At 41.8% G+C, this 15,433-nt stretch overlaps 1 protein-coding gene across 1 annotated transcript in view; it reads right to left on the bottom strand.

Annotated features, from left to right (window-relative positions):
* LOC133044555 (uncharacterized) overlaps positions 1 to 15,433 on the bottom strand; it is a 402,843-nt gene that overhangs the window by 327,764 nt on the left and 59,646 nt on the right. The window contains exon 6 of the mRNA XM_061125948.1: positions 14,315 to 14,365. Coding sequence (XP_060981931.1) covers positions 14,315 to 14,365 — 51 coding nt within the window. The remainder of the gene's footprint in view (positions 1 to 14,314; positions 14,366 to 15,433) is intronic.

Genomic DNA, 15,433 nt, shown 5'->3' with positions numbered 1-15,433 from the left:
AGGACTCAATCACTTTCTAAGCAAATGTGACTCTTAACTTTCCTTCTGAAGGGTTAAACAGATGGATAAAGGGTAATAAATCTTCTCTCTTCACTTTCAATGAGTTTCAGAATGTTTTCCTCCCTAATTCCTACCCTGAGCCAACAATCACTGCTGACTTTAGCTAAGAATTCTATTTTCTAATTTTTTTATAGCTGCAATGTGAGTTTCCCATGCAGTTTTTATTAACTGTGTTTCATTGCAAAGCCATGCAAGCAAAAATGGCCCTTATTTTTATTTGAAGAAGTCTATTTCAGTGACAATCTAGCCTCGGGGCAGCTATATGTCAATTTCTTTGATTTTTTTTTTTTTTTTTTTCCCTGTTGAAACAAGCATGGGAAAGTTGCAAGACAAATGCCATGCAGGGCAGGACTGAAGCAAGCAGCATATCACCCTCATCTTCAGCCAACTCAAGATCAGAAAGGAAAAGAAAAGTCAATGAAGGGATGACCCAACAGTATAAGGTGAAAAGAAACTCCTGTACATCTACCAGCTTTCTTTCCCAACAGATGGAAGGCCTTAAATTCTCTCCACTTGTCAACTTTTCCCAGGGATGACATTATTTGGGATTATGCTGGGAGGCTGGAGCATAATATTTACAATAAGAAGCATGTCTTCTTAAAAAGGCAAAAGGAGCTTAAGTGCCTGTTGTTTCTGGGCTACCGCCCCAGGGTTCCCTGAACTGTTTCTTCCCTGCAACCCCTGAAATAGAGCTGAGTCCTTCAGATCTACGAACCTGGAAGTCTACGGTACTAATTATTGGGGCTCAAACCCCAGCACCTCACTCTGCAAAGTGGTAATGTGGCAGCTGGGCCAGTCTGCGTGTGTTTTGAACACCTAACACCAGGTTCCTCAGACATACACAAGCCTGTGATCTGAAGCTTCAGTTGATGGACTGGAAACAGTATTTGACATGTCGACCTCTAGAGCTAAATTCTGAAAACAAATGGGAAAAAACTGGAACAAAGTTTGGGAGTGAAGGATATGAATTTCTTTGAATGAGCCCAGCATTATCCAGATATCCATGTCTTTATATTATTTCACTAAACATTCTCATCAACACTATCAAGTAGGTGTCATTATCACCACTTTATATGTGAAGGAGAGGTTGGCAAGAGAATTGGTAGTCAAATAAACAAATATAAGTTATTATATGCTGTCTTTATCTGGCATGATTAGAGAAGAGAACCTTTTGCTTTTTTCCAAGAGAAAGCTGGAAGGAATTCTGGAGACCATTTGGTCTTACTTCTCATTTTTCAGCTGATGAATAATAAAAGAGGGACAAATATGGCCCACAGTCTGTTTTTGTAAATAAAGTTTTATTGGAACCTGGCCACACTTTTCATGTATATATTGTCTATGCTTTCATATTATACAGGCAAAGTTGAGTACCTGCAATTAAGATCACATGACCTACAAAACTTAAAGTTTGTGGACCTTTCAGAAAATGTTTGCCAACCCCATCTAGAGATCAGTTTGATCTTAATAATAGTGAGTTTCCCAATCCATGAATATGGTATATTTCTCCATTTCTTTAGGTCATCTCTTCCTGAAATGTTTTGTATTTTTTAACGTGCATCTTGCACATTTTTGCTAGAAATAAATTTTGGTCTGTTACGATTTTTGATGCTTTTTAAACATTTTTTATTTTTCAAATGGTTGCTGTTGGATATACAAATACAATCTATTTTGCAGATCAACTTTGAATACCAAAACCTTGCTGAACTTAATACTAGTTCCAGCATATTTTTACAGAATCCTTAGGATTGTCTACATAGATAAAAATAACTTTTGTAAATAAAAAGTCATATTCTTCCTTTTGATCTTTATGCTTCTTTTTCTTCTCTTACTGGACTGGTGTGACCTTTAGTACAATGTCAATGGAAGTGGTAAGAGTGGATATCCTCATCTTTTTCATGATCACCAGGGGAAAACATGTAATAGTTACCATTAAGTTTAATGTTAGCTGTTGCTTTTTTTCTTAGACTTTTAAAGTCCTTCACATTTTCACTTATTTATACATTTTGAAAAAATGATTTTTGGACAGAATGAATTGGAGAATAAAAAGCTCAAGTAATCAGAAATGAGAATATCTGCTAATTGAATCCTGCCCTGTGTTTAGATTTGGCTAGTCGACCCTGTTTGATAGGAAGAGAAGATGGAAGGTCAAAGAGAAAGTAGTACAAAGATCCCTCTTCCAGCACTGCTGACCTTTTGAGAGAAAATCTTGAGTAAGAGTATAAAATGGCATAACTGCTTTGGGAAACTGCCCTCTGACCCAACAATTCCCATCTGCGTATCTACACAAGGGAAATAAGTGCACATGCCTACAAGTCTTGCAGACGAACTTTCCTAATGGCTTTGTGTATCATGCTGAAAATGAGAGGCAACCTAAAAGTCCATCTCTAAGGATGGATTCTAAAAGCTGTGGTGTATTCATATAATGGAACACTTCTCAGCAACAAGAAGGAAGAAACTCCTGGTACATATCACAATGTGAAAAAAACCCTCAAGATCATGATATCAAGTGAAAAAAAGCAGACTCAAAAGGTACATACCATTTGGTTTCAAGTCGACAAAGTTCAGGCTTCCCAGGTGGTGCTAGTGGTAAAGAACCCACTTGCCAATGTAGGAGACGTAAGAGTCACAGGTTCAATCCCTGGGTCAGGAAGAACTCCTGGAGGAGGGCATAGCAACCCACTCCAATATTCTTGCCTGGAGAATCCTATGGATGGAGGAGCTACAGTCCGTAGGGTCACAAAGACATGACTGAGTGACTTAGCAAGCATAGCAATGAAGTTCTGCAACAGGTAAAACTAATCTACAGGGATAAAAAGCAGAATAGTTGTCAGGCGTGGTGACAAGAGAGGCAGAGATCAACCAGAGAGGGAAAAAAAGGACTTTCTGGAGAGATAAAAATATTCTAAATCTCGAGTGGTGGTGAATCCATGGGAATACCTATTTCTCAAACCTCAAACCATATTTTAATACTTAAGATCTGTGCATTTCACTGAACATAAATTAAACCTCAAGAAAAAATAAATTTAGAAAAGGCAAACCTTCAGGGAAAAGGCAGGATACTAATGAGTGAGTTCAGTGGTGCAGCTTCAGACACTTGGGCCCCAGTATCAAGAGGGTCTGCAGGGGACCAATGACAGCACCAAGGAACAGCTCTGTGAGGGGCCTGGACTCCAGCCTCTGCCAACAGACATCCTGCAGCCAACAACATGCAGACCAAGCAAAAACGCAGTACTTGGCCAACACAGGTCCGTCTAGCCAAAGCTGTGGTTTCTCCAGTGGTCATGTATGGATGTGAGAGCTGGACTAAAGAAAGCTGAGTGCCGAAGAATTGATGCTTTTGAACTATGGTGTTGGAGAAGACTCTTGAGAGTCCTTTGGACTGCAAGGAGATCCAACCAGTCCATCCTAAAGGAGATCAGTCCTGGGTGTTCATTGGAAGGACTGATGCTGAAGCTGAAACTTCAGTACTTTGGCCACCTGATGGGAGGAGCTGCCTCATTGGAATAGAACTCTGATGCTGGGAAAGATTGAAGGCAGGAGGAGAAGGGGACGACAGAGAAAAAGATGGTTGAATGGCATCATTGACTTGATGGACCTGAGTTTGAGTAAGCTCCGGGAGTTGGTGATGGACAGGGAGGCCTGGTGTGTTGCAGTCCATGGGATAGCAAAGAGTCAGGCATGACTGAGCGACTGAACTGAACTGAAGTAAAAATAATGTGTATGCCAAGCAAATGAAGCTTCAAGACTAGTTCCATAGACCCTTTTCCAACTGATTTGCAGGTCCCTGACTCTCCTGCTCAGAAATTCAGGGGCCACCAGTGTGAACTTCAAATCGCTTCGTCAGTCAGTCACCGAGACCCAGCCACCTTCCCCACACACCTGCGAACACTTGTCCATCTTCTCAGCTTTCTAGATTCACTCACAAGCCCAAGAATATTGTAGTGGGTAGCCTATCCCTTCTCCAGCGGATCTTCCCAACCCAGGAATCGAAGCGGGGTCTCCTGCATTGCAGGTGGATTCTTTACCAACTGCTATCAGGGAAGCCCCACAGGCCCCACACACTGTTGTAAATCACTGGACTAAGTGACTTGTGAGTAAAGATAGTCCAAGTAACACATTTACAACAGTGCTGGAGTCATAGAAAATGCCCAAGAAATGTCAGATACCATCACAGCTCCCATTTCTGTCTCTTTTTCTGTTTTTCCTTCAGCCCTCTCGATCTTAAGGGGCACTTGGGCAACACTCATACATGTTTTCTTGAACGACGTTGAATGAATGATAGGAGCTTCCCCAGGAGATAATCGACCAGAGAGTATAGTTCTCTCTCTAGGTGCCTAAGCGTTTAGCCAGGGTCACCACACCCTAGAGCTTCAGGGGGCTTTATCCTTTATACTTAAGCACAGTGAGGCTCAAGATAATAAGCTGGGTGTCACCAAGTCCCCAGTCCGTCAGACTGGGTTAGGACTTCGCACCTGGCTCTACTTGCCCCCTCCGACTTCCAGGCAGACGTTGTATCCAGCAGGCACTCAGTAAATGCCTTTATGAAATGTATACTGGTGGGGCAGCGAAAGGTATCTCCTTTTCAGGGTAGTGAGACATTCAAATCTCACTATAATAAACATACATGTTCTAGACAAATTAAATTATGTTGACTCATGAGGATTTTTCTTTGATATTTTACAACCAGATGTTTTTTCTTCCAGGTGAGAATAAGCTTTGTTTTCCTGGGTTACATGGGGAAACTTTGGAAACCGAGTTGAAATATCTGCTTTAATTTCTAGTTCAGGAAAGGTGATGTAACAGAAGGGAAAAAGCAGAGATGCAGGGGCTAACTCAGCCTAACTTCTGAGGTACTTAAAGACCACTATTCATCTCTGGATCATAACTGCTTATATTGCAAGATTATGGTGGGAGCCTGAGACTGGCTGAGCAGAATGCTTGGCACATAGTAGGATCTCAACAAGTAAGTAGAACTTCCCCTTTTTCTAGGCACACGGGGTCACTGCCTCTGAGCCCCAGCACTTCCAGCCCATCATTCCAAATCGATCCCCACGTCAGAGGTTCAGAAACAAAGTAGATCATGAGAGCTGTCTAAAGCAAAGCAATGAAGTCACATTCAGGTCCAGCTTTAACTCATGTCCTGAGGACCTGGAGTAAAATGACATTTCAAGTATCAAAGCAACAAAAGAGGAGACAGGCACCCTGAGCTCCAAACTTCAAAACTTAGACCAAGCCACGATTCCAAAGCAGCCTCAAACTGAGGCACAGCAAAACATTATGTAACCAGAAGGCTCCTTTATTTATTCCACTGGCAAACATTTCCTGCTTGGTTTTGTATAAACATGGGTGCAGAATTTCCTAGCCGTCGTATCTTCTGTGGGGCCAGCCAGCATTACCCTGTTTGGTTCGGAGCATTGACCTCATTGTTTCAAAAGCTCGCTCCTCCCACCAGACACTTTGATGAACTGGCTCCATGCACGGATGGAGGTTTGGGTTAAATGTTTCAGGGCTAACAACACAACCAGACTGAGTTGTCCAAATTAGCATCAGCAACATGAAACAAGCCCTTCTACCCAAGGATATGGAGCTCAAGGAGTTGCTCAGCTTTTCTGAAAGGTGGAAAGAAGGCCAAGATGCGTGAGGGCTTAACCCAGGTGGAGTCAGCCTTCGTAAGACCATGTGTACACGTGAGAACTTGGCATGCTCCAAGAGCTCTTCTAAGAACTGCACGCAGGTTAAATCCTTCCAGGCACACCCATGAGGCTATGTGCTGCGCTGTGCTTAGTCGCTCAGTCATGTCCAACTCTTTGCAACCCCATGGACTGTAGCCCTCCAGACTCCCCTGTCTATGGGGATTCTCCAGGCAAGAATACTGGAGTGGGTTGACATGTCCTCCTCCAGGGGATCTTCCCAACCCAGGGATCAAACCCAGGTCTCTTGCATTGTGAGTGGATTCTTTACTGTCTGAGCCACCAGGTAAGCCCAAGAATATTAGAGTGGGTAGCCTATCCTCTCTCCAGAGGATCATCCTGACCCAGGAATCAAACTGGGGTCTCCTGCATTGCAGGCGGATTCTTTAACAGCTGAGCTACCAGGGAAGACCCTGTAAGCCATAAGACACACTATTTTACAACCACAACTCAAGTTCAGATCCAGACTACCACAATAAAGCAAATATCACAACAAAGTGAGTTACACAAATCTTTTGGTTTCCCAAGGCAGATAAAAGTTAAGTTGATACTACACTATCTCTATTAAGTGTAAAATAGCACCATGTCTAAGAAAATGGACATAGGACATACCTTCCTTGAAATAATGACCTGGAGCTGCCAATCAAAAGGCAAGAAGAACATGATTGTGATTGTCACATGTGTGTGTGCAGGCTAAGTCACTTCAGTTGTGTGACTTTTTACAACCCTGTGGCGTGTAGCCCACCAGGCTCTTCTGTCCATAGAATTCTCCAGGCAAGAATACTACAGTGGGTAGCCATTTCCTTCTCCAGGTGATCTTTCCAACCCAGGGATCAAACCTGTGTCTTTTATGTCTCCTGCATTGGCAGGTGGGTTCTTTACCACTAGCGCCACCACACGCATGCACCCATAATAATAATAATAATACCAATAGGACAGGAGGAAACTTTCAGAGATGATGTATATGTTTACGGCATAGATTGTGAAGCTGATTTAATGGGTATAAAATGATCTCCATACTCCTCCAGTTGTATACATCAAATATATACTGCTCTTTATATGACAAAAATATATTTTATGCTAAACGTCCTCTGAGCCTTTGGTATGTCACAGTAGTAACATCAAAGTTCACTGATCACAGGTCACCATGACAAGCAGAATGATAATGAACAACTTTGAAATATTACAAGAATTACCCAAATGTAACCCAAAGACACGAAGTGAGCAAATGCTGTTGGCACCAGTAGATTTGCTCAACACAGAGTTTCCACAAACATCCAATTTGCAAAAAAAGACAGTATCTGCCACGTACATTAAAATGAAGCACAATAAGATGAAGTATTCCTGTGTCCCCATTTTACAGATGATGACAGTGAGGCATAGGAATCTTGAAGCCAAGCTTAATAAACAGTTGAGTCCATATTCAAACCCAAACAAATGAGCTCTGGACTCTGAAGTCTTATCCACTCGCTATACCACACCACCCAAAATACAGTTTCTAGGAAAAATAAAGTGGAACAGATGTGAATGTGTCTCCCATGGTACCCTAGCCCCCTGCCTCAGCCAACAAGCTTCTTGCTTGCAACAAACATGTATTGAGAGCCTCCATATCCTGGCTATGTCCTAGGAATTCAGAGCTAAATAGGCCATGGATCCTGTTCTCTAAACCCGCACATTCACCACTAGCCACATTTAACAAAATTAAATTGAATTAAATTTAAATTTATTTTCTCTACTTCACTAGCCACGTTTCAAATACTGAGTAGCCCCATATGGTTAGTGACTAGTGTATTGGACAATATAGATATGGAACATTTCCATCATTGTAGAAACTTTTTTTGAGACTTTGCTACTCAAAGAGATGTTCACTAGACCTGCAGCATCAATATAGCTCAGGATCTTGCTGGAAGAGTCTCAGCCCTACTGGATCAGAATCTTCATTTTAACAAGATTCTTGAGAGATTCATGTATACCTTAGGCTGTAAGAGCGCTTGAGTCTAGAAATATTTTCTGCACTACTCCTTGAAGTTACATGACCTGAGGTTGGAAACCCAAGGCAATGAAGGAGCAAGAGTATTCTCAAGGGCTCAGAGAAAGAGTCCTGATGGGACTTGCTATCATCATGGCCCTTAGAATAGAAAATAGACTCTTGGAGCTTATGCCAAGAAAGGTAGGGGATAGGCTGTTTGGGGGCAGTGGGGAGGTGGGGGAGAAGAGAGTTGAGACAGCAAAACAGTACATAAATCTAAATATCAAAGATAGCCAGCAATAACAACCACAAGCAACATTTATTGACTGTGTACAATGGACTTGTAACACTGTACAGGAGGCGGTGATCAAAGCCATCCCCAAGAAAAAGAAATGCAAAAATGGAAAATGGTTGTCTGAGGAGGCCTTACAAATAGTTGAGAAAAGAGAAGTGAAGTGAAGTGCAGTGAAATTCACTCAGTTGTGTCCGACATTTTGCGACCCCATGGACTATACAGTCCATAGAATTCTCCAGGCCAGAATACTGGAGTGGGTAGACTTTCCCTTCTCAAGGGGATCTTCCCAACCCAGGGATCGAACTCAGGTCTCCCACATTACAGGCAGATTCTTTACAAGCTGAGCCAGAAGGGAAGCCCAAAAAAAGAAGTGAAAGGCAAAGGAAAGATATACCCATCTGAATGCAGATTTCCAAAGAATAGCAAGGAGAGATAAGAAAGCCTTCCTCACCGATCAATGCAAAGAAATAAGGGAGAACAATAGAATGGGAAAGACTAAAGATCGCTTCAAGAAAATTAGAGATATCAAAGGAACATTTCATCCAAAGATGGGCACAATAAAGGACAGAAACTGTATGGACCTAACAGAAGCAGAAGATATTAAAAAGAGGTGGCAAGAAAACACAGAAGAACTATACAAAAGAGATCATAATGACACAGATAAACATGATAGTGTGATCACTCACCTAGAGCCAGACAACCTGGAGTGTGAAGTCAAGTGGGCCTTAGGAAGCATCACTATGAACAGAATTCTAGCTGAGCTATTTCAAATCCTATAAGATGATGCTCTTAGAGTGCTGCACTTAGTATGCCAACAAATTTGGAAAACCCAGCAGTGTCCACAGGACTAGAAAAGGTCAGTTTTTATTCCAACTCCAAAGAAAGACAATGCCAAAGAATGTTTAAGCTACTGCACAATCGCACACATTTCACACACTAGCAAATTAATGCTCAAAATTCCCCAAGCAAGACTTCAACAGTACGTGAACCAAGAACTTCCAGATGTTCAAGTTGGTTTTAGAAAAGGCAGAGGAACCAGAGATCAAATTGCCAACATCTGTTGGATCATAGGAAAAGCAAGAGAATTCCAGAAAAACATCTACTTCTGCTTCTTGACTACACTCAAGACTTTGACTGTGTGGATCACAATAAGCTGGAAAATTCTTCAAGAGATGGGAATACCCTAACCTGCCTTCTTAGAAATTTGTATGCAGGTCAAGAAGCACCAGTTAGAACCAGACATGGGACAACAGACTGATTCCAAATTGGGGAAGGAGTATGTCAAGGCTGTAATTGTCACCCTGCTTATTTAACTTATATGCACAGTACACCATGTGAAATGACAGGCTGGATGAAGCACAAGCTGGAATCAAGATTGCTTGGAGAAATATCAATAGCCTCAGATATGCAGATGATACCACCCTTACGGCAGAAAGCAAAGAGGAACTAAAGAGCCTCCTGATAAGGTGAAAGAGGAGAGTGAGAAAGTTGGCTTAAAACTCAACATTCAGGAAACTAAGAGCATGGCATCTGGTCCCATCACTTCATGGCAAATAGATGGGGAAACAATGGAAACAGTGACAGACTTTATTTTTTTGAGCTCCAAAATCACTGCAGATGGTGATTGCAGCCATGAAATTAAAAGACTCTTGCTCCTTGGAAGAAAAGCTATAACAAACCTAGACAGCACATTAAAAAGCAGAGACATTACTTTGCCAACAAAGGTCCATATAGTCAAAGCTATGGTTTTTCCAGTGGTCATGTGTGGATGTGACAGTTGGACCATAAAGAAGGCTGAGTGCAGAAGAATTTATGCTTTCAAACTGTGGTGTTGGAGAAGACTCTTGAGAGTCTCTCTGACTGCAAGGAGGACAAACCAGTCCATCCTAAAGGAAATGAATGCTGAATATTCATTGGAAGGACTGATGTTGAAGTTGAAGCTCCAATACTTTGGCCACTGTATGTGAAGAGCTGATTTGTTAGAAAAGACTCTGATGCTGGGAAAGGTTGAAGGCAGGAGGAGAAGGGGATGACAGAGGATGAGAGGGTTGGATGGCATCACCGACTCGATGGACATGAGTCTGAGCAAGCTCCAGGAGATGGTGATGGACAGGGAAGCCTGGTGTGCTGCAGTCCACGGGGCTGCAAAGAGTCAGACACGACTGAGCAACTGAACAACAGCAACATTGGGCTCAGCACTGTGGTTGATACGGAGATGCATCACACAGACCCCTCTTTAGTACAGGTTTGCTGTCTAGCTGCAGGGTATGCATTCTGCAACCTACCTCCAGCTGCCAGCTCCTTCAAGGTCTGCCTCAGTCACAGGGTTCCCAAGCCCAAGCCATGCCACTTATTGGACAGTCCACATCAAATGGCTAGTCTAGAAAGAAATTTAAAGATGTGGTCATCTTGATCCAACTCAGGAAAGATCCAGAGGCAATTCTAGTCCTAGAGCCCATGCCTGGTTGGCCAAGGCTTTATCACAGTTTTAGATTGACTTCTTCTTTTTCCCAAACCCTAATAAATATCTTGCATCCCAAGCACTGTACCAATGTCTGCTTCAAAGACCCTAAGAAATATTTATTCATAAGAGTCAGTGGTAACAGTTAAGTACTGAGATCCAGTCTATTCATCTGCTAAAAGTCTCATTTTACTTTTAAAAAGAAATGAGAGGAAAGACAGAGGAAGGAAGGAAGAAAAGAAGGAGGGATAGAAGGGAAGGAGGGAGGAAGGAAAGGAGAAAAGAAGGAAGGAAGAAAGGAAATAAGGAAAGAGGAGAGGAAATTAATGGCAGCTAAGTACTTCCTGAGATTCACAACTCACTACATAGGTTCTGAGGAGTTCACATTTGTGGCACTTTTCAACCATTGTGTAATCAGTGGCCAAGCGAGCACCAGCCTGGATGTGGGGGAGAGAAAAAGAAGCATCTCTCCTCTGCTCTCATGTTGCAAACAGTCTTTCCATTCTGCAGCAGGAGTGGAAGAAGTTGGGCACAAGGAAGAGTCTCTGGACAAGTTCTAACATGAATCTCATTAAGGTCTGACTGGGTTTCCAGAGGTTCCTTTGTTTCTCTCTTTCAATTTATGGAACCATCTTCTTATAAAAAGTAATAGTAAGGAATGCTACTGATCTTTTACTATGTGACAAGTAACTGTTGTAAGAGTTATAAGCTATTGTACAATTATCACTCAAAAAACCCTAGGTTAGTAAAGTAGATGTTACTGGTGAAGAAGTACTCATTCTGCCTTCCTCACTCCATGGGAAAAGCGTAATTGCCCAGCCCTTCAACGCCCAACTTGGCTTTATGACCTATTTGAGCAATGAAATGTGAATTTATACAAGTGGAGGTTCTGACTGGGATTGTTCAGTGGTTTGGCTCACTCTCCTGTGCTCCTAACATCCGCTTCACAGAACCTTTCTCTTTCAGTCTGGCACCTATGGTGTAGAACTGAATCTACCTTTCAGCCTAGAACACAGCTTCCCAGTTGACCTACAGACTCTTGAGAAAGAAAATAATATTTATGGTCATAAGCCACTGAGGTTGGAGAGGGAGATGTTTGTCACACAGCACTATTGTAGTAAAAACTAACTAATACAGACATGGCCTATTCTTATTTTCAGATGAAGAAATTCAGATACAGAAAGTTAAGTGACTTGACCAAGGTCACACAGAAAAATTATTAGAGAAGCTAAAATTTAAACCAAACAATGAAACTCTAAAACAGCATCATTATTCCCTGCTTTATAAAGCATATTCAATGTTAGAAAGAAAGAAATATTGTGCTATCATTCTACAAAAAATGTTAACAGATCCTTGAATCCCAACTCCAACCAAGTTGTGGTTATTTTATTTACTAGGTCTTTGAAAGTGAAGTGAAGTGAAAATCGCTCAGTCACTTCCAAGTCTTTGTGACCCCATTGGCTATACAGTCCATGGAATTCTCCAGGCCAGAATACTGGAGTTCCCTTCTCCAGAGGATCTTCCCAATCAGGGGATCGAACCCAGGTCTCCCACATTGCAGGTGGATTCTTTACCAGCTGAGCCACAAGGGAAACCCAAGAATACTAGAATGGGTAGCCTATCCTTTCTCCAGGGGATATTCCTGACCCAGGAATCGAACCGGAGTCTCCTGAATTGCAGGCGGATTCTTTACCAACTGAGCTATCCTAGGTCTTTAATCATTCTTAAACAGAGATATCACTTTGCCATACATTCCACAGGCAGAATGTCCATACACTCAAAGCTATGGTTTTTCCAATGGTCATGTGTGGATGTAAGAGTTGGACCATAAAGAAGGCTGAGCACCAAAGAATTGATGTTTTGAACTATGGTGTTGGAGAAGAACTTTGAGAGTCTCTTTGATTGCAAGGAGATCAAGCCAGTCAATCCCAAAGGAAATCAACCCTGAATATTCATTGGAAGGACTGAAACTGAAGCTGAAGCTCCAATATTTTGGCCACCTGATGCAGTGAGCCGATTCATTGGGAAAGACCCTGGTGCTGGGAAAGACTGAAGGCAAAAGAAGAGGGCGGCAGAGGATGAGATGGTTATATAGCATCACTGACTCAATGGACATGAATTTGAGCAAACTTCAGAACATAGTGAAGGACAGGGAAGACTGGCATGCTGCAATCCATGGGGACTGCAAAGAGTTGGACACGATTTAGTGACTGAACAACAACAAAAGATGGTAAGATCTATGAATGGGCCAACATTTAACCTATGATTACTGTGAATACTGTAACCAAAAAATGACACTAAAATGTCCAATCATTGGTCCATGATTTATTCTCTTTATTTCCATTTTCACAAGATAGTGAGTAATTTTTGAAAAATATCTGATTTTCTTTTTCTTATCTTAATTTTTTTTGGAGTATAGTTGCTCTAAGTCTTCCCAGGTGGCACTAGTGGTTAAAAAAAAAAAAAAAAAAATACTGGCCTGCCAATGCAGGAGACATGGAGACACAGTTTCAATTCCTGAGTTGGGAAGATCCCCTGGAGGAGAGCATGGCAACCCACCCCAGTATTCTTGACTGGAGAATCCTCAAGGACAGAGGAGCCTGACAGGTCTACAGTCCATAGGGTCACAAAGAGTGGAACACAATTGAAGGGGCACATTTTTGCTTGAAACTGTTAGTTTCTCCTATGAATCAGCAAAGTAAATCAGCTGTACATATACAGATATCCCCTCTTTTGGATCTCCTTCCCGTCCAGGTCACTACAGAGCGCTGAGTAGAGTTCCCTGGGCTGTACACACTATCAATCACGTACATGTGTCCAAGGCAATCTCCCCGTTCATCCCATCCATGCCTTTCCCCCTTGGTATCCAATCATTTGTTCTCTATTTCTGTTTTGTAAATAAGATCATCTATACCAATGAAAAATACCTGATCTTCTTAGCAATGGAAAACTCAGGGCAATTTCAATAGCAAAAGAGATGAGGAACAGGTTAGAAGAGGCATATCTCTAAGCCTGTATGCTTTAAGAGATTGACATCTTTAAGAGAATACCGTATATGTGAGGAATGGTAACTTGCATTTAATCAAATTTTTAATTGAAATATTTAATTTTATGTTTTCTTTTTACTTTTAAAAAATAGAGATCACAAAAATCTCCCCCATTGTTACCTCACACAAGCAACCAAGCTTTCCTATATGATATAGAATGATTTATGTCAAAACTTCTTTCCCCCATTTTACTGAGTTTAGACCACAAGAAGTTCTTGAACCTTCCTGGAGAATTTCAAGACCCCAACAGATCTTCCAAGCACACCCTTCCTCAGAACAACTCCATCCATCATCCCCTGCCTGTGCGGCTGCTTTCACAACCCTTAGAGAAGATAAACTTGTGACCCAAGCTGGGAAATTGGGCCTGACTCACGCTGAGAAATTGAGCAGTATAAAGGGCATCTGGTACTTTAATTTATTCCTTCAGACTTCCCTCTGTCCTTACCAGAAGCTTATTGCCACAGTCCTCCAGGCTCTTTCAACTCAAACCCTTTATACATCTCGCTAGAAATGTATAACTATAAAAGTTCCAAGCCATTAGTTTAGAGTCTTTCCAGATCCTTTCAGAAGGTCTGCCCTAAAGACAGTGACATGCAGTAAATTACCTCAAAGGGAACATGCCACAGAACACTTACTGGAAAGATGATCTAGGATGGGAGAGACAAAACAAGGAGGCATTTTAAAACTCTAACTGTCCGAAGTGCATTTTACCCCTTTCAGCCCATGAATGCCATGAACACAATGGCGATACCAATATTGTTCCCATTACCTCTACACTGGGTTAACAAATACCTCTTTTGTGGCTCTCCGGAGGGTCTCCCATCTGTGGCTTCCAGAAGACATCTGAAAAGGGAGGAAAGCATATTACAGCTGCAAAGTAAAGCGCCTGCTGATTTCATATACTCAATATGAGGTCTGTTGTAAACCCAGCCCTGCACAATGCATGATGGGAAATGCACAGTCATAATGAAGCCCTCATCTCTTCCTTCAAGATGCTCACAAACCATGTACTTGTTCAGCAAATAACTGCAAGCACCAAGATTAAGGTGTGTCCCCGAGAAAGAATACGAGGGCAAATCCATCAATTACCCTGATTTCCAGGACTTCACTCACAGTCTACAAAGGGAGAGAAAACTGGCATTAAATACTTCTAATAAACAAAGCATAAAGAGACACATTCCTAGGAGAGACTCATTTAATGGACAACAAGGCATTATGGAGAATGGAAGTTACTTAGAAGTCAGGGAGGATGGATTGAGGAAGATTTTGAGCAGGTCATTTTTAAAATTAACTTGTATTGAAATATAGCTGATTTACAAAGCTGTGTTAGTTTCAGGTGTAGAGCAAAGTGAATCAGTTATACATAGATCCACTCATTTTTAGGTTCTATCCCCATGTAGGTCCTTACAGAGTCCTGAGTAGAGTTCCTGTGTAGATGTTGAAAGACATATGCAGATGGAGGGCACATAAACTAAACAGAAGAGAACTCTATTCATTTGAGCAAAAGATACAAATGGGGAGAGCAGAGAGTGTACATGGAAGTAACTGTTCCCTTTGACTCAACTCTTCAGGACTAAGTGGGGACAGATGAGAAGTAAGACTGAAAAAATATGTTGAGAGGAGATTTCAGGGGGCCATGATGATGAGGCTCAGGAAACTGGCATTTATTCAAATCTCTTCCCCTGAGTTCTGGGTGTCATGAAGACAGAATGGGCAATGGTTGAGGATACTCTCCTGGTGTGACCAGAACAGACTGCTTTTATCCAGTTGACCTAATAGAGTTTCTAGACAAGATTAGGAAACCACATGAAAAACCACTACTGTCAGTAAATTCAATCTGTGCAAGCATTTTAAGAGGGTTGGGTGAGTCAGAAGATTAGTTGCCAAAAGATGAATCTGGTAGTTGTAGTG

This window comes from Dama dama, chromosome 23 (genome assembly GCF_033118175.1).
Source record: "Dama dama isolate Ldn47 chromosome 23, ASM3311817v1, whole genome shotgun sequence".
Lineage (NCBI taxonomy): Eukaryota > Metazoa > Chordata > Mammalia > Artiodactyla > Cervidae > Dama > Dama dama.
Note: the sequence above shows the minus strand (reverse complement) of the source record. Positions and strands in the feature narration are given on the sequence as shown.